General features: G+C 46.8%; 1 protein-coding gene across 1 annotated transcript in view; it reads left to right on the top strand.

Moving 5' to 3' along the window:
• The window catches only part of FNDC1 (fibronectin type III domain containing 1), a gene marked incomplete at its 5' end in the record, with an annotated part of 97,088 nt that overhangs the window by 27,662 nt on the left and 44,247 nt on the right, over positions 1–25,179 (top strand). Inside the window, 5 exons of the mRNA XM_082669391.1 lie at positions 1,143–1,229; positions 1,655–1,723; positions 17,283–17,489; positions 22,331–22,429; positions 23,917–24,034. Coding sequence (XP_082525517.1) covers positions 1,143–1,229; positions 1,655–1,723; positions 17,283–17,489; positions 22,331–22,429; positions 23,917–24,034 — 580 coding nt within the window. The remainder of the gene's footprint in view (positions 1–1,142; positions 1,230–1,654; positions 1,724–17,282; positions 17,490–22,330; positions 22,430–23,916; positions 24,035–25,179) is intronic.

The raw sequence follows: 25,179 nt of genomic DNA on the forward strand, positions 1-25,179 counted from the left end.
GAAACCTGGTTTTGCTTTTTGTCTGAACCTAGAGCATTTCCCAGTTAGTCCGGCAGGTCGTGCCAAGCCCTCAATGCCACCGGGCCCTGCCGTGGTCAGACAGAAGGCGGACCAGTCTTGAGCATAGCAGGGGTCCCAGATGTGTAGCTGCCGCTGGGCCTCTGGCTTGCGAACTGAAGTTTTGTGAAAGGAACGCTCCTCACTTTGAGCGATGCAGTGAACGTTGTTGCCTGTGACGGAGCTCCTACCTCTCCGACCCTGCGTGCCCTCAAGTGCCACAAGCTCTCACCTCTTCAGGGAATCGGCACCTTCACTTACCTTTCTAAGATAATAAGTCATTTGGAGGAAAACCAGCACTACTGGAGTTTTGCTTTTCGAAGCCGCAAGTTCAGGGTACCCTCAATTTGTAACACGGTGTCTAGTTTTCCTTTTGCATCCCAGCAACTTCAGGGTCTCAGCCAAAGAGACCTTCGCTGTGTGTCCTTGACCTGTAGATGCACGTCAAAAAATGAAGCCCAATTGTTTCACGCTTAGCATATCCAAGATCCCAGGAAACGTTTTTCTAGATTTTTGTTGAAATAGTCAAAGACAGCATGTACACATAGGAAGGGAAATATTTTATTATGAAAAGAGGAACATTCCATGCAGCTTTATTTATTGCATAAATAAAGATTTCCCATGAAGATTTCCCATGCACTAAATTTTATGAGTTACACTGAAATTTTCTCACTATTTTTTGGAGGTGGCCATTTGGAGTTTCCATTGGGAAATATTCTTCGTAGTTACTAACACTGTGGGTTAAACCAGTTATCTAGTGGACAGTGCATGCCTGTTTCCTACATTGATTTCACATTAAAAAAACGCAAAAGCTTTTCTTGTTGACTGTTCATGCATCCAGGTTTATTACACATGTCATGTACTTTGTATTAAATAAATTTTGTGTTCTTTTGGTCAGATGTGCTTCAGTTGCCTGGGATGAATGTCAGTGATTTTGATTAAAGAGAAGAGAGAAAGCTATAGTTAGACTGGTCACTTAATTCAGATTTTTATATTTGGTTATAACTGGTATAAGGAAGACGGTGACTTAAATTGTCATTCTTGGAGATTTGAAACGGTGGCTTGATATAAACCATATGTTTCAGAGCCGGGGGTAGTGTACTTTGTGCTGGTTACTGCAGAAAACAACAGTGGAGTGAGCCGTCCAGTTTACAGAGCTGAAAGCCTGCCTGGTAAGTCTTATCTAGAATTGGAGGCTGTATTTTTGTGACTTAGATTGGGAGATTCTTTGCTTCATCAGGTCAATACAAATCTAGAATCATTAAAGAGTTCCCAAACAAGAAATTTTTAGACTTGTATGGCAAGCTGAAAGATTGAAAACTAGGAGAGATTTATCCCTTCTTTTAAAATAATTTTGATGTAGGTTATTAGCGTATTGTCTTAAATTTCGGAGTACTCATTAGAGTAAACTATGTATAAAAGACCAAAAATGTGCGTTGTCCATACAGGTTAGGGGCCTAGTCACTCGTATGGCCTGAGCAGATCCTTTGGAAGATTGTTGAAGAGACCATTGAAATATGCGTTTAGGGATGCACTGAAATGTGGGCAAGACAACAGTCCTCCTTTCTAACGATCAAGTTACATTTTCCTAATTTAGGAGGTGAATGGATCAAGATTGATGGTTTTCCCATTAAGGGTCCAGGACCATTTAATGAAACCGTCACAGGTACTATTTGCTCATTCGGTTCATGTCTTCACCGAAGCACCATCTCAAAAGAGGGCCGTGCTTCTGTCACACACACATGTGCTCACAAACCTTCATCCGGTCCCCATCGCTAAACTAACACACATGCCGCACGGTTTTGGTCGATCTGCTCTGCACCGGATGGACCAGACCGCAGCCAGTCTGCAGTCTGCACTCCTCACTGCTCTTTCGTGTTCTGGTGTGGGGCATGTCTTCGTCTGCATCGGGGGATGCTGTTGTGCTGTTAACAGGCAAATATGGTGGTTGAGATGGCAGTCCTGGCCCGATGAGGATATTTGCGCCTCTTCTACCTGTGGATGCAGAAATGAATGGGGCCCACCAAACAGTGGCCTTGATTGGCTGACATTGCTACATCAAGGCTCTCTCTCTTTTCTTATCCATGGGCTATCTTGTGATATGTTAGATAACCTGCCTTCCATCTCAGCTCCATATTTGTATATATGTGTGTTTTATCATTTGGATGTTGATGTTGTCTGGCCATATTGTTTTACTTGTTGGGAGACGTGTTGACATTTCCTGTGTGCTTCATGAATATATTTGATTCCTGGTTAAACGATAATGCAAAATGAAAGCAGTTATTTCAGAGTGTGGTTGGGTGATATCCCAAAGGCAGTGTGGCAAGGAACAGTGTTTTTAAATACATCGATCTGGTATTGTTGTTGAGAGGAAGGTGAGTATGTGGAAACCAATGACCCTAATCTGCTTCTCAGGTCAGATTTGATGGGTGTAGGCAGTTTTCAAAGTCCACTTTAGACAAAAGGAGAGTGGAAGAACAAAGCAACCAGAAAAGGAAACTGGATTTCTAGGAAAGGTGATATGTTCTTGTTTAAATACGTTGGATGTGAGGGGATGTAGTGGCGATGTCTTATAGGTGATTGGAGATGAGGGCCTGAAAATTGGAAGAGAGAAGCAAGAGGTAGGTATGGGTTTAGGAGTCAAGCTGTAGAGGGAGAACTAAAGCAGGGAGAGTGATGAGTGGGTGAGAATTAGGAGAGACAAGAGTAGAAGCCAAGGATCAAACCTTGGAAGACATTGACAGTACAGGAGTCAAGAAGGTAGTAGTACACCTAGAAAATGTGCAAAATAGGAAAGGATGTTTATTTCAGAGGTTGTCTTCCCCTAAAGATACACGTGTAAACATTCACAGGCACACATAAACCTTTTACTGACAGATGTACTGTGCCTTGTATTTGAATTTTATACTTTGTATTTTAAATAACCATTTTATTTTTATCATCTTCCTGATAGAGTTTTCTGAATGGCAGTTTTAGAACAAGTAATTTCCTTACTTTTTCTTAAGTAGTTAATTTCTTATGCCTTCTTTAATAGAAACAGGTGTGTGTGTGAGAGTGGGTGTGTGTGTCCTTTCTGAGTAAGCACATGTGACAGAAACCCTGGGAACTGGGAACCACAGACAATCATGCCCCAGCTCACTCTTGGTTTTATGGACTGTGAGATCCTTTAACCTGTCTCTGCAGGAGCCTCTGTAGGCCCTAGTTGCCAAAGAACGCTCTGCTATAATACATAACACTGTATTTGCCATACATTATGTTAATAAAGATGCTGGAAGAAATTGCTAGCCAAAACCTTTTGCAGTATATGATACAAAGCAGAACTTAAAAAAAATGCATATACAGAATGCATAGACTTGGTTACAGTGCTCCAGAAAAGAATTACATTTCATTGTTAATGAAAAAAAAAATAATTTATGGGAAATTATCAATAAGGGATCAACATGCATCTGTACCTTTTTTAATATGGCCTGGGAAATATGCTATGCTATTTTTCTGAGGAAATTGTTAATATATGATAATCCTGTTAAACAAAAGAAGTACTATTCTGAATTCCAGGTATCTTCATGCAAAGGGATTTGTCCTAGAAACGCAGACATTAGCATCTGCACCTGGTGTGAGGCCCCAGGGCTTGGCTCTAGTGCTTTGATCAGTAATACCTCACGTTCTTCCGGTGTTTATTTGAAACCAGAGGAAAATCCGTTCTTTTATTCTGCTGGAAACAGTGGTTTCAGTTCAGATTTCAGAAGGCCTCCTTTGCTGGCTGGAATCTATCTTCACCTCATGGTCTTTACTTAAAAACAGGACTTTAATTATTTAATTCATTCATTCAGGGCCTGCGGCTTTCCAGGCAGAGTTCTGGGTGCAAAAGACGCCACAGTGAATAAGATAGACAAGGGCCTTAATGGCTTTAACGAAGACTGCGTTCTAGTGGGAAAGAAAGACAGTAAACCTATAAGCAAAAAGTAACGCATACAACCTGTATGAGTTTGGTAGGGATGCCATAACAAAATATCGCTGACTGGTTACCTTAAACGATAGATATTTATCTTCTCACAGTTCTAGAGTCTGGAAGTCCAAGATCAAGGTGTCAGCAGATTTGATTTCTCCTCACATGTCAGCGGATTTGTCTCTCTTTGGCTTATCTTCCCTCTGTGGGCATGCATCCTGGGTATCTTTGTCCAAATTTTTGCTCCTTCTAAGGACACCAGTCAGATGGGATCAGGGCCACCTGAGTAATAACCTCATTTTAACTTGATCACTTCTTAATAGGCCCAGTCTCCAAACACAGTCACATTCTGAGGTAACTAGGGTTTAGGTCTTAAACATAAAAATTTGGGGGGTGGGGAGACACAAAATTTAGCCCGTAGCATAATCATAAATTCTTTGAAAAACCAGCAGCGCTGTGAAATAGGACAAGCAGGGTGGCGGAGCCTGGGGGGTGCCAGTAAGATGGCTGAGAGCCTATGAGGACTGTCTGAGAAGCCACAAGAGGGGAGGAAAAGCGTGCAGGGAGTCCTGGAGGTGGGCTGGACCTGAGTGGTTCTCAGATGGTCACTCAAGCAAATGTGGACACTCTCAGGACTCAGAAAATGATAGGACCAAGCAAAACTGCAACTCTAGGGCAGAAGTTTAGACTTCCTCTTCGGGTAGCTCATCGCATATCTTTTTGTTAGAAAGTGTTCTTAGTATGTAAATGTGAAATCTCTCCTGTTGAGTTGTAAACCCACCTGCCTTTGCTTTGTCCCAGGGAAGAGATGCTGCAAGTCCCTTCACTTATTGGAATCCTATTATTTAGTTTTCCTGCAGACTTTTCTGAAGTTGTTTTAGCTTTTTTCCTGTGACGGGATCTGGGTAATCTGCTCTGTGCAGAACCAGGCACTGGGAGTCAGAATGAGGACCACGGTCCAGGATGAGGACCACGGTCCACCTCTGCTTCCAGCCAGCCCGGGGCCTCAGAGGACAATTCATCTGCTCTCACTAGCTCTTCAGCTGGGAAATTTTAGCTCTCAGGATCACATGTATTTTTAATAATGTTATGGTTTTCTAACAACCTAGTCCTTTGTGCTTTCCTTAAGCTATGGTGCCCAAACTAGACATAAAATAGAAGTCATATTGATGCCTCATATTTTCTTTACATTATACTTAGTTCATGAAGCTTACCTTTTTTTTTTTTTTCTTTACAGTTAAATTATAGCTCAGAGTCAAGTTCAGCACAGAGTTCACAATTCTCTTAGGCCATTTCCAACCAACACTGGCATGATACCTGTGGTCCAGCCATTACTTTCCTCATCACAGTCACCCCCTGATCCCCAGGTTGCTCCCTGAATCCAGATAGCTTGAGGGCACTTAGCTTATTGTGCGCCTTGCCACACCTATGTCCTGGACTGCATCCACCTCCGTGACAATGGTCCCTTTGATAGTCTCACTCCTGTCACTGAAGAAGAAGTTGCTGCCCTCCACCATCTAGAGTCATGAAATTCCCCATCATCTCACTGCTTCAGTGCCCTCAGGTCAGAAGCTTGTCTCAGATCCAATCAGGCTTTGGGTCTGTAGACCCTTCCCCTTTCCAGAGTCCAGAAGCCGTCTCCTGGCTCCTTTCTTGCTTAGTTTATCTGGGTCCCCAGCATTTCAGCCGCACTCGTGTCAGCATGGCCATATGCCAGACACCCCCTCCCCCCAGCTCTCTGGTTTTCCCTCCTGCGTGCTAACTGCTGAGCCTTGTGGGAGAAATAAAGAGCTAAGCTGGTATGCATTGTGACAGCTTCTTATAGCTGGTTTTCTAACTTCATCTGGGCCCTCGGCTCTGCTCGGCAATGATTTGTCCTTACTCAGTTTCCTTTCTTTCTCTCACAGTGGCTAGTCGAAAATTTGGCCACTTTCTTCAGGCTCCTTACCCCACCTGCCTTCCTATCACTTCTAGCAAGTAACCTTGTTTCCTGCCTCCCTGGGAAGTAAAGGTCATCAGGGTGACATCTCTTGTCTTCCCCCTCTTGACTTCTAAGCCTTCACGGCTCCCTTCCCTCCTCCTGGCTCTGAGGAAAGTTTGCTGTTCTCTTTCAGGCTGACTTGAGACACGGAAAGCTTCTTTGCAAGCGTGGTTAGACCCGAGGGCTGTTCTGGGGTCGGATTCAACTTTGGAGCCTCCCCTCCCCCATAGGAGCTGGCTCAAAAGCTGATTGGAACAGGTGTCAAATTATTTGACGCTGAAACAGTGAAACTATGAAACCCCGAAAACCAAAGCTTGGCCTCTTCCCTTTCTTCCCTGGCACTCCTTTCATAGGAAATGTCTGTGGACATATCAGGAGGGCATGCCCCGAGCATGCGTTTTGGTCTTTTCTATCAGTAGTTCATCAAAATGAGCACCCATCTCCAGGTGCATTTTCTTGCTAGTTTGTTTATATAGATGTGACTGATGTGGAATTTGAAAATTCTAACCCATTGTCTTGAGATGGGCTCCTTCCCTAATCTCTTAACTTAGAGCATAATTAACCCATCAAACCGTAATCGTCTCCACTGCACTGTTGCAGCCCAGACTCAGGCTCAGCCAACAGTGAGAGCTGACCTTCTGAGCCCCTCAGACATACAATGATGGGGCTCCCCAGGAAGGCTCCAGGCTCTGTTCTAAGAAGCTTCTCAGGTTCTAAGCTTCCTTCTAAGGTTCTAGGGTTCCTTTCAGCTTTGAAATGTCATGAATTAATGACACTAAGGCACTTTGAATGAGTGATCCTAAGCTCTGCAAGCAGTTGGGAAGCATTCCTGAGAAATGGCTGTTTCCCTTAGTCTCCACCCTACTTGGAGTGTCTTAGGTCAGCAAATCCAGGAAGCGTATTAGCCAAGGAAGAAACACTGAATTATAGTTTCTGGGTGTTGGGGTGGTGACTGAATGCACAAGGGTGCCCAGGATAAAGAACTGTCTCCAGTGATACGCTGGAAGTGGCGCCCTCCCCTTCTCTGGCTGCAAATGGCAGGCGTTCTGCCAAGTGAGCCAAGGAGACGGTCGTGGTAACTCACTTATACTGATGTGTGTGTGTATGACTCTGGGAGAGAGTAGCCTGGGTGGTGCAGCAATAGGCGAACCACAGACAGCACTGCCGCCCTGGGCAGTCGTCAGATAATCCTGGAGCCAGATCCCGGGGCTGCTGAGCGTTAGACTTGAGCTTTAAGTGTAGCCCAGTTCAAACTTTTTAATTATGAATCAAAAACTGTCCTCTTTGCACGCACTGGTTTCAATTTAACAATTCTTTGGCCCACAGGGAATTAATACTGTCTGTGACATTATATTTTCAGTAGCTCTCTCATGCAATTATTAGTGTTTTTTTAAGTGTGCAATGCACAGGGCAGACCTGGTTTGTGGTTCCTGGTCTGGGTGGTGAGCTCTTCTGGGGCAGGGCAAAATGATTTACTCATCTTTGTATCTCCAGAGCCTGGGCCAAGCGCACAGTATGTGCTCAAGACATGTTTGTCGAGTGAAGTGAATTTGGAGGCTGCGTCTTCTCCATACCTGTGCTCTGGAGGACGTGCAGTGTGTCAGGAGGTCGGGCACCCCCGTCCCGTTTAGCTGCTGGCTCTGGGGCTGGCCCCGGGCAGGCCACTTTGCCGTCACTTTGCGGTGCTGTCATTAGTCAGAGATCCTAGTTCTTTGCCCCCCCCCCGCCCCCGTTTCTTGGCGGGGCCTGGGGGAAGGATGGCGTTGAATGCATTTGGAGGTTGGAGTTCCTCAGGGCTGGCTGCTCTGTGAAGACACAGTCAGATCCACCTGCTGCGGGGTTACCTCTCTCCACGTTCATCCTGGGGCTCAGGCCTCTATGTGAGGGCCTGTTTCAAAGCCGCCTCTCACATCAGAATGGTTAGACTTCACCAGCCTTAGAGGTTGTTCTTTAATCATAAAAAGTAGGCAGTAGAGGCTTGTGTGCAGAGCTGTTGAACGTCATTTAACCAGACGTTCTTGGGTGGGAACTCGGAAGTCTCAGCCCAAACAAGAATGCCATGGGAAGGACTCAGCGCCGGCCAGCTGCCCGGAAGAGGCAGCAGTGGTGAGCAGCCTTCCAGGACAGCAGGGCTGAAACCCACATTTTGCGGTGTTTCATCTCCATGTCTACACTGATGAGTGTCAATATCTGTGCACAGATTTTCCCTTCAGTGAACTGTTAGGAAACGAGCGACTGTGAGCGAGGCCCTTCCCCCCATGGACGGGCGCGTATTTCAGAGGCTCGTGAGTGGCTGCTTCGAGTGGGTGGGGCAGGGGCTGTGGACAGCTGGGGAGATGAACTGTCCCCACTGTCCCCACGTGTGTGGCCTTGAATGGAATGTCGGCCGTCCTTGCCGTCAAGTCTTAGAGGAACCTGCAGTAGTTAATAAACCTACCGGCCCGATAAGGCCAGCGTCTTGGGGGCTGGATGCCACTTTCTGACTGCGTATCTGTCACCGGCTTTTCTTTCGACGTCTGAGTGAAAAAGAGGGTGGGAGGGGCAGTGACATCACTGAAGAGGGTTGCAGCTTCTCATACAGGCTCCCTGCAAAGGAAGCTGTCAGTCCTGAAGGAAAGCACTTTCTTATCTCAGTTGTCAACCTATTCATATATTGTAACGGGATCTTTCATTTGCATGTTGGAGAGTGCTAAAAATTGAAATAATGAATAGGAAAAAGGTCTTTCACACCCAGGAAACAACTGCATTGCTGAGTATCCTACTCCCAAATGAAACAAATGCAGAAGAGCTTTAGACTAAAACAAACCAAACCAGAAAAAAGCTTTGAATAATTTTTCTTAGAATTTTTAACACCCCTGCCTCTTAGCTTACATTGACCAGCAGGCTCTGTGTCCTCTGTGAGGTGAGGAAATGCTAGATGTCCACATTTCAGCCGTTAAGGAGCTCAGGAGAGGACGATTGCCTCCTTTGCTTTCTGTGGCCCTCTTGAGTCCTCAGGAAGTGTGGCTGAGAACTGAAGCACCACCAGATGGGCCCAGCAGATGCTTCTAATGATGTGTTTTCACATCCCTCGTGGAGGAAGCTTTGCAGCGGGTCACCTGCAGGAGGTCCCCGTCCTTCCTTCCACCCTGAGTCAGGTGAGGCTGGGCCAGGGATGGGGAGTGAGTGAGCTGGGCCCAGGCAGGTGGCTGAGCACGTCGGCAACTGTGTCACTGTTCCAGGCTTGTAGTTGAGCCACTGCCCTGAGTAGGACACAGAGACCTTAGCTCTGCCTTCGTGGTGGTGGAGAAAAATTATTGGTTTAACGTAGGGAGAGACGCCCCTCAAAGGGCTTATGATCTGTAAGACTGAGGGATGTGTCCATGCAAACAGTTATAGGACTGCTGATTTCTTGTTCTGGTCGTAGAGCACGGCTTCGTCGCCAACTTGTGCAGAGTTTGCCTGTGTCGTTAATGTCCTGCTGGCTGCCATCGTGGGGCGACCTGGCCTTTGCAGCCTCAGTCCTGTGCGGTGACATTGATGGTGTAATTTTCACTGATATTCATAGCACCACTGGGGTCAGAGTCAGCCACTGATTGGCATTTTTGGATGACATCCTGAAGCTGCTGACGTACTGGTCATTCTTGGGGCTTCTCAAACTGGGTTCTCAGAACTCGGGAGAACGTGACACTGCCAGGAGTCCAGGAAGGCATGAGGTAAACGACGCAGATCCGACGGCTAGTGGTTTCTTGATGGCCGGTTATTTAAAATGTTATTTTTGACTTTAAAACAGACACCAAAATATTATAGAGTAGTCTATAAAATTCAAATGCAATTTTGGGATAAAACCGAGATTGGGGCTGAATTGCCACGCTCCAGGCTTCTGGGGGTTGAGCTCATTTTCTCTGCTGTTACATAAACCTTGGTGAAGCATCTGAGGAGCTCTGTTCAGTGGTAAAGTGAGCCAGCACTTTTGTGAAACAAACAGCCGAAAAAAACAACATGGTTGGAGTGGAGCGGTCCCGGGTTGGCTGAAGCATTTGCTTTGTTTCTGAGACAGTCCTGCTGGATTTTGTGGACCCCACTGGCCTGTGGGGTTGGCCTCTAACTGCACCGTCCCTTTCTATACCCGATGTTGAGTAGGATTCCCTGTGGCTTCCTCATCTGGGGACAGCCTGGCTGTCCCCGCGTGGTCCTAGGAAGCAGGAAAGAGGAGTCTCTGTGAAACCTGGACGGGGGGCGGCAGAAATCTTAAACCGAGGGCACTTGGGTTTGTCTGTATTGAAAGTTAGTTTTAAATGCTTTATAAAAGGCTTCCCCAATCCTTAACATGATTCGTAATTGACATTGATCAGCTCGGGGGAGATCAAGGTTTTTTGGTTTTTTTTTTTTTCTTTCAAGACCTTCTCTCTTCTCCCAACCCCTCAAAAAGCAGCAGCGATGGACTGACTCCAGACGATGGTTTAGGGGTGCTGCTCTGGTGTCTCTGAAGGACGCTGAGATGCGTGCCTGTCACACGCATTCTCCCCTTGGTGTCCACAGTGCCTCCCGGGATGAGTCAGGCAGCCAGGCCACTGGGGTAGCTGACCAAGTACTTGGCTTTTCGTCAGATGGTCGCTCCTCGGAGACGGAAACACAGATGAATGTAAGGGGACTAGTGTGATGAGTGGATCCTGACGGAACAGATGGACCCAACTTCCCTGAAGAGCAGCCAGGCCCTTGGGAAGGAGCTTGGCTGGCATCTTCTGAAGCAGGGGTACCCACGGCATGAAAGTCTTAGGTGGTGATGCCTGCCTCTGCAGACCCGTCCTTCACCAGAGGTGTCTGAGAAGCACCAAGGGGGCCCTCGTCCCGGACGGGCGCCACGCTTATGCCACAGCGTGCTGCTGACGACGCCAGCCCTGCAGCCGCCATGAGTTTCGGAATAACAGTGCAGGGAACCAGGGCAACAACTCCGACAGACCTGGGCTCCGATGCCAGCTTAGTGCCTCTTGCTGCCCGGCTTCAAGATTCTCCCTTAATCTTCCTGAACCTCGCTTTTATTGTCTGTCAGTGGGGTGTTTATTGGGTTATTGTGAGGGTGCTTGTCAAATGACTTACGTCGTAGGGATCCGATAGATTAGGAAGGTTGGTGATGCTCTGACAGACGCTATTCCAAAATGAAGCCACGAGATTTCCTTTCTCCTTGTTAAACAGCTGGGCCTGTCCGAATAGACAACAAGTCGGTACGTCGTTCAATGTACTGAGGTCCTGCAGAGCTTTGGGACTCATCAGAGGTGTTGCAGGAGGATTATGTCAGAATTCAGCCAGGAAGAAGGAGCCCTTGGCAGACAGAGGCTGTGAGGTGTTGCTGACCCGCCCCCGTGTCGGGGGGGGGGGGCAGGGGACCCAGACTCACATTGAGGGCAGCAAAGCACGTGTCTCTCTCCTCCGGCTGAGACAGCTCATGTCACCCCCTCTAACGCATCTTCCCTCCCCCTCTCCTGCCCCCTCTCCACTTCCTAATCATGCTTATTCATCAAAAGCACATACAAGCTCTGGAATCTCACCCAGACAGATAGACGTGGGGGGGGGGTGTTTTCACAAGCCCTCAGGTGTTCTGATGCACAATGCAGCCTGAGGACGGCGCCTCGCGGCCGGAATCCTGCCCACCCTCCGACCAGTGTCTCTGGTGGCCTTGAGGTCTGCTGCTTGGGGAGGCCGGGGAGGCTGCCTGGGGCAGAGGCTGGGCAAGTGGAAGGCCAGTGGGCACCCCGGCATGAAGATAAGGGCCATCTTCTCAAAGCTTGGAGGTCAGCACAGTGGGAGTCAGGTTGGTCCGTAAGTGGGACAGACCACTTACTCTGCGAAGCTCTAGACTGAGTGATCCCTCACATTCTCCTGGAAAACGAGAATGTCCTGCTAGCTGAGACCAGGCTGGGGAAAGCGGTCCCAGACAGCGGTGGCCGTGTACTTTTATGCCAACGAAGAGGAGGCATCTGCTCAGAGTGATTGGTAACTGAGATGCTGATGAGGGCAATGAACAGTGCTTTCTATTTATGGTGCAAAAAAGTCACCTGGATGGAGACAGCCTCATATTTTAGAGGCTTTGGCAGTAAGTCCGTCTCTTTTGCTCACGTCTGGTTCTTTGGAACCCATTTTTTTAGTGCCCACTGTGTGTCAGGCATCACGAAAGGCTTTGTGATACACCCACAGCTCACTTTCCGGAAGGAGCCACCCACCCATCCACTGAATCTGATAAATGGGCGATTTCATTTTTATCGCGACCACAAACACAACAGGCACTGTGTGCTTGATAGATGCCAGTACGATGTGAAATGCTTTACGTGGACTCGATTACAAAACCCAGTGTGCTGGACACTAGTTTACAGAGGGGGAAATTGAGGTTCGGGGAGGATTCTCAAAATCACACAGGCAGTGAGAGGTACACTCAGATTCAGACCCCTACTTCTGAGCCTGTGGAAGCCCAATTGAGAAACGACACGTTTAACGAAGGCTCGAATTGTAAACGGGCAAAGCGTCATGTTGAATTTTGGATTTTTTTCTTTGTGATAAAACAGATTTTAATTCCCTCCAATTTCAGAATTCTTGCCAGTTTGCATAGCTGGCGATACAAATCGGGAGAGACATTCTTCTATTTATTTATTTTTATACATACATTTATTTATGGCTGTGTTGGGTCTTCGTTGCTGCGCGCGGCCTTTCTCTGGTTGTGGTGAGCGGGGGCTACTCTTCGTTGCGGTGCGCGGGCTTCTCATTACTGTGGCTTCTTTTGTTGCGGAGCATGGGCTCTAGGTGCACAGGCCTCAGAAGTTGTGGCGTGTGGACTCAGTAGTTGCGGCTCGCGGGCTGTAGAGCACAGGCTCAGTAGGTGTGGCGCATGGGCTTAGTTGCTCCGCGGGATGTGGGATCTTCCCGGACCAGGGCTAGAACCTGTGTCCCCTGCATTGGCAGGCGGATTCTTAACCACTGCGCCACCGTGGAAGTCCTGGGAGAGACGTCCTAATTGTGCCTGGCTTTTGGATACTTATCATAATCTACACGGCAATTGTTTCACCCAGCTGACCTGCCTAGTGTACGGTGTGTAATCACTGTAGGTCTTCTGTGATCGACCCGTTCTGTGGTTCCAGGATCTACCTGGTTATGTGGTACCCAGAGTGATGGACGGAGTCTGTCCTGCCAAGTTTAAAATACACTCGGCACTAGTGGATGTGAACTTGACTACTCTGGGCAATTGTGACTTCCTGTTTTCAAGATAAAAGATTTACAGGGATTTATTAGAAAAATTTCAGAAGGCTTCTGTGAGGCTATCACATACGGTTTAGAGAAAACAGATAATCTCCTTGCAAGTGAATTTGAACCATATGAATAGTTTTTCTTCATGTGCGCATCAGCTTAAAAGAGGACTCCCAGATGATCTATAAAAGATCTATAAAAGCTGTTGAAAGTATGTATCACCAGAATTTTAAAGGAAGGAAAATTTGAAAGTACTTGAAAAAAATTGTGGTTGGCTTTTCTAAACTCAGAGATTTGAAGGATGGAGGGCTGTGTGTTGAGGGATGACATTGTCACCTCACTCTGGTTTCCAGAGTCAGCGGCCTCTGCGCAGTCTGGGGGCAGTTGTCTGGGACAGTCTTGGGGGAGGGGCCTTGTCTGGTTCCTTAGCTACCTGCTGAGTCTACTGTCTGATCCATCAAAAAAAAACGCATACACGCACGTGTAATGCCTACTGTGCAAGGCATTATGCTCTCACTCAGAAGGGGCCTGTCCAGCTCAGAACCCTTGTCCCACATTCATTAGCAGAAGAGGTTGGGTGTTTGGTGGGATGGCTCGTGGGTAAGGGGAGAGCATGAATGGAGGGGGCGTAGGTGGACAAGAAGGGAACTTGGCCTCAGTGGCTGAATTCAGGTCGCTGCTTGGCACTTAGCCGTGTGGCCTTGGGTCTGTTACTTCACCTCTCGAACCTCAGTTTTCTTGTGGGGATTATGACATCGATCCTACTCACCTGGGAAATGTTGGAAGGACAATTAAAGTGAGCCACGCAAGAGCTCGTGACAAACTGGGAGGTTGTGTAGCGGGTAGTCAGTGTGGCTGGTTGTACTGTAGCCTCAGCCCTGTTCCCAGAGCTTGCTCGGCAGGCCTCGCCTCGTCCTCGAACCCTGGAGTGGAGGGTTAGACAGCAGGCCGGAGCCTGGGGGAAAGCCTGCACAGTCTGAGGGGGTGGCATGGCCGACGTTCAGTGGGCCTGGCATGGGTCAGGGCCTCAGGCAAAAACCTGTGCCGTCTGGGACCGAGCTCCTTGTTCCTGGAAACACGCCTTTCTCCTCCTCAGGGACCCTGTCATTTGGGGGCATTCCAGTGGTCTTTTTCCTTATTACTGTTTGTTCAGAATTTTGCTATTGAGTGTCAGGGGCTGTTTGTCCTGGAGCCCAGCCCTACAACGCTCCCCAAGGTCCCCCCGTAAAAGTGCGCTCTCCAAGGATGCTGGTTCCACCGTAAAATGGGAGGCTGGAAGGGTCCCAGGACAGGGGCAGAGCCGCAGAGCGGGGAATGCCATCTCTGGTCAGTAATTTATTTTTCAGCTGACTCCTGCGAGACCCATGCGTGTGTTTTCGGTAGCTTTGCCCATTTTGCTGGAGATCATCCCGGAAGTCCCACGCTGATGTGCTGCCTAACGCAAAGGACGGGATCGTGGTTGTGTCCCACGGGGCTTTAGCACAGGAGCTGTGGAGGGCAGCCCTGAGGCCGGTCAAGTCGGTGACAGCAGCGTGGACACCCACCACGTTTACTGCTGCCGCTGGGGAGATAGGCTGTGGTAGCCAGGTGGGTTGGGGGGAAGCTGCCAGTCCCACTGGGAAAGCGAGCAGAGCCAATGGCCTGTGGCAGCCTGAACAGGAGTCATTTCTCACCCCCGCGTCACTGAGGTTCCCTCGAGGAGGTATGAGCTTTTCTTAAAAGTAAAGTAAGCATCGTATGTTGTTGGCAGAGATCGTTTTCACCTTATAGACTTTTTAAAAAACATAGCCCTGACCCCTGCCCAAAGCTGGACACTCTGGAACCAAACACCAGCCGCGAGGGGTTCACCTCGGAGGGGCCGTGGCATCACTCGTGAGAGGGGCTTCAGTTTTGTGGGTGGTGATAGTTTGTATTGGGGGCGCACGGAGTAAAACATGACTTAGAAGATGTAAAGAGAATGAAGCAAGGTTTTTTGCTTCCTTTAAAATTTCTTCTCTCGACCTCTAGCCCCCTGCTTATGGCTCATGTCAAGTTTATTTCATAACTTTGCATAAATCTGAAAATGACACAAACTCCATCCCTGAAAAGTTAAACTCGGTTGTGTATTTTGTTCTGAGGAATGCCCTCCAAAAATGTGCTAACTTCAAAAACCAAACCAAAGCTTCATTGAGACTAAACATGCTCCTCCTTTTCCAGATTTTGCTTTCCACAAATGGTTTTTACAAGATATTTTCCCTATTTATGTTTAAAAAACTATTCTTACCCTCGCCCCACACAAAGTCTGTTCAGCAGTGACACATGCTGATGGAGAAAATCCATGTCCACAGTCACCCACAACACTTAACAAGATTCGCCAGCCTGTACCTTTCTAGAAACACTGGATGTCACGTTGTTATGAGTATGTAACAAGAGATTCCCACTAGGAACGCATAAGAGTAATCAACTCATAGGATTAATACAGGAACTCATTCGGTTCATCAATGCCGTGGCATTAATGACTTGGACTGTTGGTACTGAACGCTTTGGGCAAATTATTTTCTTTTGAATTAGAGCGATAAGCATATTTGTCATTTCTGTGGTTGCTTGGAGGTCCCTAATCTTTATAGAGGCTAGACCTTGAAATGGAGAGCCCACCCCTGAACTTGGAATAACACTGAAATTGTAGTATAACCCCAGCGAAAGTGGTTACACTCACATCACCAGGGTGCAAGACCAAGTTTTGTATAGTTAGTTCATTGACTACATTATTGGATTAAAAACAAAAAAAATCTCAGTAATCTCTACTTTGTGAACTGGGGAAAATATTTGTTGAACCGTTATACGGTATTCTCTCAGTAGCCTTTAGGAATGGCGGTGCCCAGTGACTGACTAGATAGCGCCAGCTAATATTCAAAAGGATATTCCTTTTGGTTCGATTCAAGACATTGGAGCCAGGTGTCTGGGTTTTCGGAATAACCATCTCCAATGGCTGTTTACTGTGCTATTGAAACTCAGTAACTCATGACATTTGTTTTTGTATTTTGTTTTAGTGTTGAAATGTTAGCTTAGGTGGGAATTTGCCAGTTTAATAAAATTAGTCAGAACTGATGGCGGCGTTGATATACGGAAACTCATTAGGTAACTGGATCCCCAGAAAGGGCTAGAATGTGGCCCACTGTCAGAACCAGGCAGTGTAGTTGTCACATGGTCCACAGCCCTTGTTCCCAAGCTTATCAGCTCTAAATTGATGTAAAAACAAAACGTTGAACACTAAGTATTGGCCACTGGAATGCTTTGCCTTGAGAATGTTAACAATGAGAGAGATTCTTTTTTTTTTTTTTTTTTAATTTGATTGTGCTGAGTCTCACTTGCGGCATGCCTATGGAATATAGTCCCCTGACCAGGGGTCAAACCCGGGCCCCCTGCATTGGGAGCACGGAGTCTTAACCACTGAGCCACCAGGGAAGTCCCTAGAGCGGTTCTTGAGATTTTCAGTTTAGTAAGAAGAGTTCTCTAAATGGATTCATTTAGCAGGAAGGCAACAACAGACATGGGGAATAGCAGCTGGGTTTGTCTGAAGGGGCAAGACTTGGACATGTAAGAGAAATTAAGATCAAGACCAGAGAGCGGTATTTAGTTCTTAGTGATTCACCATAAAGACAAGAAAAGCCCATTTTTTTTTCAACTGTATAGTGGAAAAGCTTCCAGGAGGACAGTTAAAAATAGCATGAAAGTGTTTGCTATATTTCACGCTGACCTTTTGCTTTAATAGAAGATATATAGTTTTGGCTTTAAGGGGGCAAGAGGAAATAGATGAAAAGGAACATTGTAAAACATCCAAGATTTCTGGCTGGCAGTCTCACACACAGTATGTTTTCACTTTAAGTCCTTGAGATCTCTCCGTGTGCAGTGTGGGGAGGAACGTGGACACGGAGTGTTGATGCCCTTGGGGGAAGGATGTTCTTACTAGAACTGGTAACCAAAAATGGATGTTTTAAGCCCAACTGCTAATTGTGGTGGTCAGTCTTTGGATACGCTTTCCATCCTTGATGGTGAGCACCAGGGTTTGCTGTTTAATGGTCTCTGTGTCATGTCCTCTTTAAGAAAAGGACGTGCCCAACAAGCCCTTGCGGGTCCGAGTCCGCTCCTCCAACGACCAGCTGTCCGTGGCGTGGAAGGCGCCTCACCTGTCTGGAGCTAAGAGTCCACGCAGATCACGGGGCTTCCTTCTGGGCTACGGAGAAAGTGGCCGGAAGATGAATTATGTTCCACTGACGAGGGATGAGCGAACACACGAAATTAAAAAGCTAGGTGAGTTTCATGTTCATTGCCATTCGACGTTTTAATGACGTTGGCTGTCATTTCAAGATTTTGAAGCCTGTTCGTGACAGAACGTCGTATTTCAGTTGTAACGTTCGTTTTCCAGGTATTACAGTTATTCAAAACCTCGTTCTCTGTTCTATCCTCCGTCCATGCCTCCATTCTTTCCACCTTCTGTTAGTGGTGGGACAAGGCTGCCCAACAAGTGCCCTTCAGCGGCTTCCTGACCCAGTTGCACTGGGTCATTTTTCTGGATGTGAGGGGGCGGGGCTAATGCTTTCCCATCTCGGCTCTGCTCTCATCGTTTTGCTCTCTAAGCTGCATCTTAGATCCTGGGCTACTGGACCTCGCATCCCATCGAGATGAAATGTGGTGGCAGCTGATGGAGCCTGCGGACCCAGCCCGCCCTCCTTCCTCTTTGCAAACCCTCATCGGGTGAAGGAAGCATCAGAGCACAGGCCGTGGAGGCTGGGACCGGGAGAGGTTATGTGCTTGGTTGCTTGGTTCCAGGCCTGATCTCTGCTGGCCTTGCTCCTTGATAGGCCTGGACAGTGGACCCGGCCCACGCTCCCAGGGGCGCAGCAACGATCCCTCACGCCTGGCGCTTCCTTGGGGGTGGAGACACTGCAACACTCGTGCAACACTTCTGCTTTTCTCCCTTCCCTCATGCCCCCTTACCTACGTGATGAGTTTCGCAGGAGGCGCTGGGCAAGCGTGGCTCAGCCCCTCCCTATCGCCTCCTCTGGGGGAAGCCAGGCTGCAGAGTACACGTTCTGTTCTGCCCCTCTGTGCCCGAGTCGTGGAGGGCCCGGGCTCCTGGGGCAGCAAGGTCTGTCTGACTCTGGGCTTTGGTGTTAGAACGTACACCTGCCCCGTGTTCTCCAGCTTAGTTTGTACGAGCCATAGATATTGTGGCCTCCACTGCTTATTCTTGTTCACTTTCTAATTAGATCAGTGCTCAGGCAAGGAAGAGGGTGTGATTTATTGGGCCTTCCCAAGGCTCCAGTGGGAACGAGGGTCTCTTCACGACGCGGTCATCAGGCGTGGCTTGGCTCCCAGCCTACGCAGTGAGGGGCTAGAGACTGACCTGGGCAGATTTGAGCTGGTGGAGACACCGAGCGGAAGCCAGGCTGGACTCGCTCCCTGGAAGATTCTCGGAAGTTACCTTCACTGCTCTGCTCACACACCCACTGTTGGAAAAGTCTGTTGGGTGCTCATGGCACAGGGTCAGCCTGGCGTTCTGTGGGCTTTACGGGGTCTCCACGTGGTGGCACAGGCAGCGGTGAGCCAGGCATGGCATTGAAGCCTCAAAGTAGACTCCAGACTTTTTCCAGCCCGAAGAGACTAGCTACCTGTCTGCTTCAAAGCCGCACAAAAACAAGAGGGATCGTGGGAGCGAATGGAGAAACCCGAGCTGTGCATGCTTCGTGAAGCCTGGCTGCAGGATTAGCAGTGAGACCCAGAGCTAGAGGCTCCACACCTGGAGCCACAGAATAATCTGGGGGCTCTTCATTCATTCATTCATTCATTCCTGGGCCTACCCCTTGCCTTGAGTGGTTGTACTGTGCAGGTTAAGTGGCTCTGTTTTGGTGATTCAGGCCAAATTCTACCCAGGATATCAGCAGATAAGTAGTCACTAGTTTTGCATTTCTGATACTGTAGAGAGAGCATTTTGTAAGTGGAAAGTTTTCATTGTGCTGCATCTTTCATAGACACCACACATTAAAATGTCCTTTGGTGTCAACAAATTTTTCATCTGACTGGTTCTGTTAACTTTGTTTTCTCAGTAGTGAACCCCTGGCTCGCCTGAGTGTAGCAGAAGGATTTTTGTTTGTTTGTTTGTTTTGCTTCCTGAACTTGAGCAAATGTTGGAACTGAGGTCAGTGGTGGGCCCTGATCCTGGCCTGAACTGACAGCTCAGGACTCTGAGGCTTCCAATACCACCTGCTAGCTTAGGAATTTTCAACAAATAAAAAGCGTTGGGGAAAAAAAAAAAAAAAGCATTGGACTTGCCATTGTGAACGATCTAAGTGGTCACCTCGAGGAGGAGGTCTCACTGGACACTTGCTCCATCCTGGCCAGGAGGATGGAATGATGTGAAGAATTCCTGTGGATGTCGGCGTGGCCCGCTACGTTAGGGGATGCCTGTCTCCTTATTTTATCCCGCATAGGATTTTAATTCCATTGATGACCGAGATGCCATTGAACGTGTGGTACTGCAAGGAATGGCCAAACGTTAAGGAAACTTGGAGAAAAGTGCTGGGCCTGCGGTCCTTGGAGTCATTCATTAAACACGTCCTCCTGGGCATCTTCCATGTCAGGCACCATGCTGGGTACCAGCTGCCCGGCGGTCCCTCACAAGGGCCGACGGTACCCAGAGTGCTTAGTGCTCACTGTTGTGAAAGCAGCTGGAGAGGGAAAAGCAGGCACCGGAGGCAAGAAGCTCGGGGCCTTTTGCGGGGGGAGGGAGGGCACCAGGGTTGAATCCTGTGGTCAAAGGAGTCCCTGGGGGCATGGGAATACAGAGGGAGAGGAGGTAGCCAGCCCAGGTGAGGTGGGAGCCGGACAGTAACGAAGAATGAGCAGGTGTACATTTGGAGTCCTTCAGAACGTTTCCACGGACCTTCAGAAGTAGTTTCTGCCACATTACGCCGAGGTTGGGAAGTGAGGGAAAACGGTGGCTCTGACAGGGAGGGTTGGGGCTTGGGGTCCTGTGGTCCCTGGGCTGGTGATGCTGCAGTCATTTTGGAGATTTTATTTCTACCCTTTATTCAATAGTCAGGAGCACAGAAAGACGTGTGCTTTTATATCACTGTGTTTTTATTATATTTCTGTGAAAAAGAGACGGACTGGTGCATACCCAGCTGTCAGGTGCTTTCTCAGGCCCGGAGTCAGTGCCCGGTGAGCCCTGGGCCCTGCCCCTTCCTCACCTGCATTAGTAAGAGCCTGGGGTTTGGAGCCACACAGAGCTGGGAGTGAGACCAGTCCTGCATTTAGGCCATGACCCTGGGGTCAGTTCACCCCACTGAGCTGGTTCCTCATCTGTGAAAAGGAGACAATGAGAGTAGCTTCCTCGTGGGGCTTTGTCGGCACTAAATGAAGAATTGATGTGCAATGCTTAACGCGGCACAGAGACTAGACCCAGTACGTGTGAAACCATTGTTACAGTTTACTGCAGTGTAGACTGCTCCTTTGAGATCATCTCGGGCCAAGCTGACTTGGAGAGCACAGCAAATCAAGAACCTGGGCGTTCAGCAAATCCAAGAACTTGAAGAGGTGCATCGCAGATATGTAAAAAAGTCAATTGTGGGAAATTATTCTTTTCTTGGTGGTTCCTGATAAAAGATAAGCCACTGCTTTTCACATTTAGTTATTTGTACATGTTCCCGGATTGTGAGGTTGAATGGCAGAGTGTTTTCTTTGTTGACATTTGGTGTACTTGCCAGTAGCAGCAAGAAATGAACAGACCTGAAAGGACTCCAATGTTGAGAAGTTTAGTTGGATGTTCTATGAATTCAAGTGTTACAAACTTGATTCTTCCCTTTTGTAAAACATATATTTCAAAATTCTCTGACAGAATAAGATGTGAGAGCCTCAGTCTAAAAATTCATGTGACAGTATGAGTTTCACCTGCCCTATGTGCGTGTGTATTCACACACACACACACACACACACACACGGGAGGGAGCAGGTTGTCCAGTATTGCCCCTTCCCTTGAAATGTGATTAGACTTCAGACGTTTACATAAACAGGGCTCTCAGTGTGAGTGTTTCTGAGCACGAGTCTCCTTTTATGTTTAACTTGACGTGCTGTTTGTAAAAACGACAGGTTTATTTTCCCACTGCCATATGGAAGTTTGCAATTCCTGCAGGCAGGACACCAGTGTTAGAAGTTTCCTTTAGGGTCTCAGTGCCGCCTTGTTAATGTGCGTTAGAAGTATGTCAGGTTGCCTCATTTTTATTCTTGAATTGATCAAGGCTGCTACAGGAAACTAGGTCGCTAGAACCTGGAGTTGGGCATTAGCAACTAGATTTAGGGAAGATTATTAGTCCTTTTAGGGGTGTGACCTTGGGCAAATCAATCCATGTTTATGGCTTTATGTCCTTATTTGTAAACTAAGAAGGTCAAATTGGAAGCTAGCCAAGGTTTCACTGGGGTCTCAGACTCCATGATTCCATAGCATTTGAGAGTTGTAAGTTTTAGTTCATTATTGTAATTTGTTTCCAAATAAAGTTTTCAAGTTTCGGGTAAGTTGGACATTAGTGGGCCCAATGCACAATTTGGGGGGTGGGGTGGAGGTGAACTAACTGAAAGAACAATCCAGAAATAAAGGATGAATTTACTCTTCCATTTGCCCTTAGCTAATCTTCAGAGACCCCGTTCTGAGGATTTTAGTTCGAAGGGCACAGCATCCCATCCGGGCTGCAAGCCTGGTGCACTGGCTCTTCTTGTCTCTCTCCCTTCTTTTTGATGACAAATAAAAACAGTCATTCCCTCCTCTATATTTGGAGGTAAAAAAATTTAGGGAATTGTGTGGGTAAATATTCCGTTCATTTCTTTTTTAAACATTGTTCTTCTTTCTTTGATGCTAATGAGCTAGAAACCCATTTTCCAGGAATTATAGGTAAAAATCCCTTCCACATTTCCTGACATAAATCGTGTTCTTTTTGAGTTTAGTTCCTTACAGTTCTTGGTCTCACCTGTAGTTTTCCTGAATAAGTAGGAATGCCCAAGAGAGATGAGAAGGTAAGAGGAGAGGAACACAGACGAGCAGGGGTGTGCTTTCCAGAAAACCAGCTGCAGAACCTCATCTCTTGCTTGTTGGTCCACAGCCTCCGAGTCAGTGTACGTGGTCTCACTGCAGTCCCTGAACTCCCGGGGGCAGAGTCAGCCGGTCTACAGGGCTGCCCTAACAAAGCGGAAGATTTCAGGTATGTCTCCAAGGACGCGTCTGGTCAAGCCATGGTCTAGGGCTTGTTTGTTTCTGAATGATGCTGGCTGAGCGACAATGCACATGGCTTTTGTTGAGTATAAAAGGAAACAGCAGGGCAGACTTGGTCACATTTTGGAAGCATGTGTGTTTCTTTTCTACTCAGAGGCCAGAGTGTTCTTGTGATGAAGTCTATCTCTGTGTGTATTTGAATGGCTTCGGATCTGTCATGATAGGAGTGCCGAGCCTTTACTCCGTTTAACAGGCACAGTCTGCTCATGCATAAGCTGCCCTTGGTGAGAGACTGGGAACAGAGGGAGAGAAGGACGAGGAGGTGTGGAGGGGCAGCGTGCAAGAGACGCACTCAAACTTTAGTTCAGCTAAAATTGCCTAAAAGTAGCATTGAGAAGAGTGAGAAAAATTGTAATAGTGTCTTGCTGGTAGCCTGATCATTGGTTACTTACTAAGGGATACTTTTTTCCACATCCATTCAGCAGATATTTTTTATATCAATCATATAGTAACAAATTAAATATACCTTTTCTGATTCACGTGCCTTAATTTAAAGAGGGAACCTACAGCGTAATGATTTTCATGAATTCACAATTTATTTGAATTATATAATATAGCATATATCTATATATTATACTTTTATACTGATAATTATTAGAATGGTACGTTGTATAAGAAAAATCCCACATGTATGTTGTTTCACTTTTTAAATTCTTTAATTGCTGCTCTAGAAGAAGTCCCTCCATATTTCCACCTTCCCCTACTTGTAGTGAAAGCCACATCCTTTTGAAACATGATCCCTGAAAGATGAAAAGAAAAACACAAAACAGACAAAACCCCCCAAAAATTCCAAGAGACTAAAAGCAAAACTGAAGACATCTTGTGAGTCTCGGTGTTACAGATTGAACAAAAACTATAAACTTTGTGACGTTACTGTATTCCATTGGAAACTGGCAAACTGAATTCTCTTTTCTGTCTGAATATTACTTTTAATCTGCCTTGGAATCACAGATTCTAAATTGTAAGGACCTTGGACTCAATATGACTTGTGCAATCGTTGAGCTAGAATTTTTATTTCATGCCATGATTGCCCAGGAAATGCTCTGAATTGACCCTTTCTTCCCCTAAACTTTTGCCTCCTGTAAAAATTGCATTATTTCCCAGAAACTCATGGTGTATATTGAGAAAACGCTGAGTGATTTGGAGTATCTCTGACCAAGGGCAAAGCACCTCTTTTTGTGCTACTGTTCTTATGTCGATTGGGTTAGGCAGCTTAGAATGTGTTTAAGAAGAGGAAGAGTGGGGATTTTGGGTTTTCTGCATTGACCAGTCAAATAATTGCTTGACTTTCTATTCATTTCGTTTTATCTACCTCAAGCATAAGCAATTAAAAAAATAAACTCTGGGGACCAGAGGGACTCGGGGCAGAGCCTACTGTTGGGGACAGCCTTTCCATGTGCACAACTGTCATTGCAGAAGAGGATGAACTGGATGTACCTGAAGACATCAATGTCCGGGTAATATCGTCCCAATCTGTGCTGGTAGCCTGGGTGGATCCTGTTTTGGAAAAACAGAAGAAAGTTGTCACATCAAGGTACCTTTCCTTCTTTCTTTGTCGTTATTTTCTATATGAGAGACATGGTTTTTCCGGCCCTGAAGAGACGTGTATTTATTTGAACGATTGTATTTTTGGACGTATGTGAACGCTGACCTCTTTTGTAGCTGACGGGTAGACTGTTGCATGACAGTCTAGCTAATCTCGAGTGTGTGATTTGCCCACAAATCAGATTTGTGTAAGACACACAGTAGGACCTCACCTCTCATCTGTTCAAAGTCTTAACTTGTGTTTGGAATTTTCCTAGATTCTGTTTCTTTCTTTGCCCCCAGTTGTGTTTTGCTTTGTCTCATGAATGTTCTGTTCACGCACAGGGGACGTGGGTCCACCTTGGGAAGAGTCTTACCATCTTCCTGTTATCCAGGAAGAGTGGCAGCAGGAAGGGTCCCATGTAGAGTGGTGGACGTTTGCCTGATGCCTTGCACACAGTGGTTCTTCTTTAGACACTGCACTGCTTCCTGTCCAGCTCCTCTGTGTGTAACAAAGTGCACGTATTTTGTCCTAAGCCACGATCTTATGCTATTCTGGTTTTTACATTCATTTGCAATAGCGATGGAGGAAAAACCATAAGGTTAAAACAATTTTTGTGCTAAAAAGGCCACTGGTGAATGCCATTTCTAGTTAGTGGTAGATTAATAGAGTCACAAAAATTTTGTGTGTTAAATGACTAAGTAGTGTACATAGCCAACAGAGAGCCAAAGATTTGGTCTAGTCACTATGTATTAACTTTTGAACCTATTTGCAACCAGGAAAAGTGATTATACTTTAGAAGATGAATGGAATATAATGCTGAGTGTGTGTGTGTGTGTGTGTGTATATATATATATATATATATATATGATATATATTATATATGTAGTATACATTAGATATATATTAGATATATTATTTGTACTAGATAGAGCTTCTGTCACTGTCTGCTAGTAAAAAAAGACATCTGCTTCTTGTCAAAGACCTCAGAAAATGCATAGTGATTCTCTCCCAAGCCATAGGGCCTCCCCCAACATGAAGTGTTCCTGATTACCACTGGACTTTGATTTCCAACATCTTGATGGAAACAAAAGGGCTTGAGTTTTCTAACAGAACTTTTATTGCGAATTGGTGTGCTGTGTCTGCAACTGAAG

The sequence above is a fragment of the Grampus griseus genome, assembly GCF_964374135.1.
Source record: "Grampus griseus genome assembly, chromosome: 13".
Taxonomy (NCBI): Eukaryota; Metazoa; Chordata; class Mammalia; order Artiodactyla; family Delphinidae; genus Grampus; species Grampus griseus.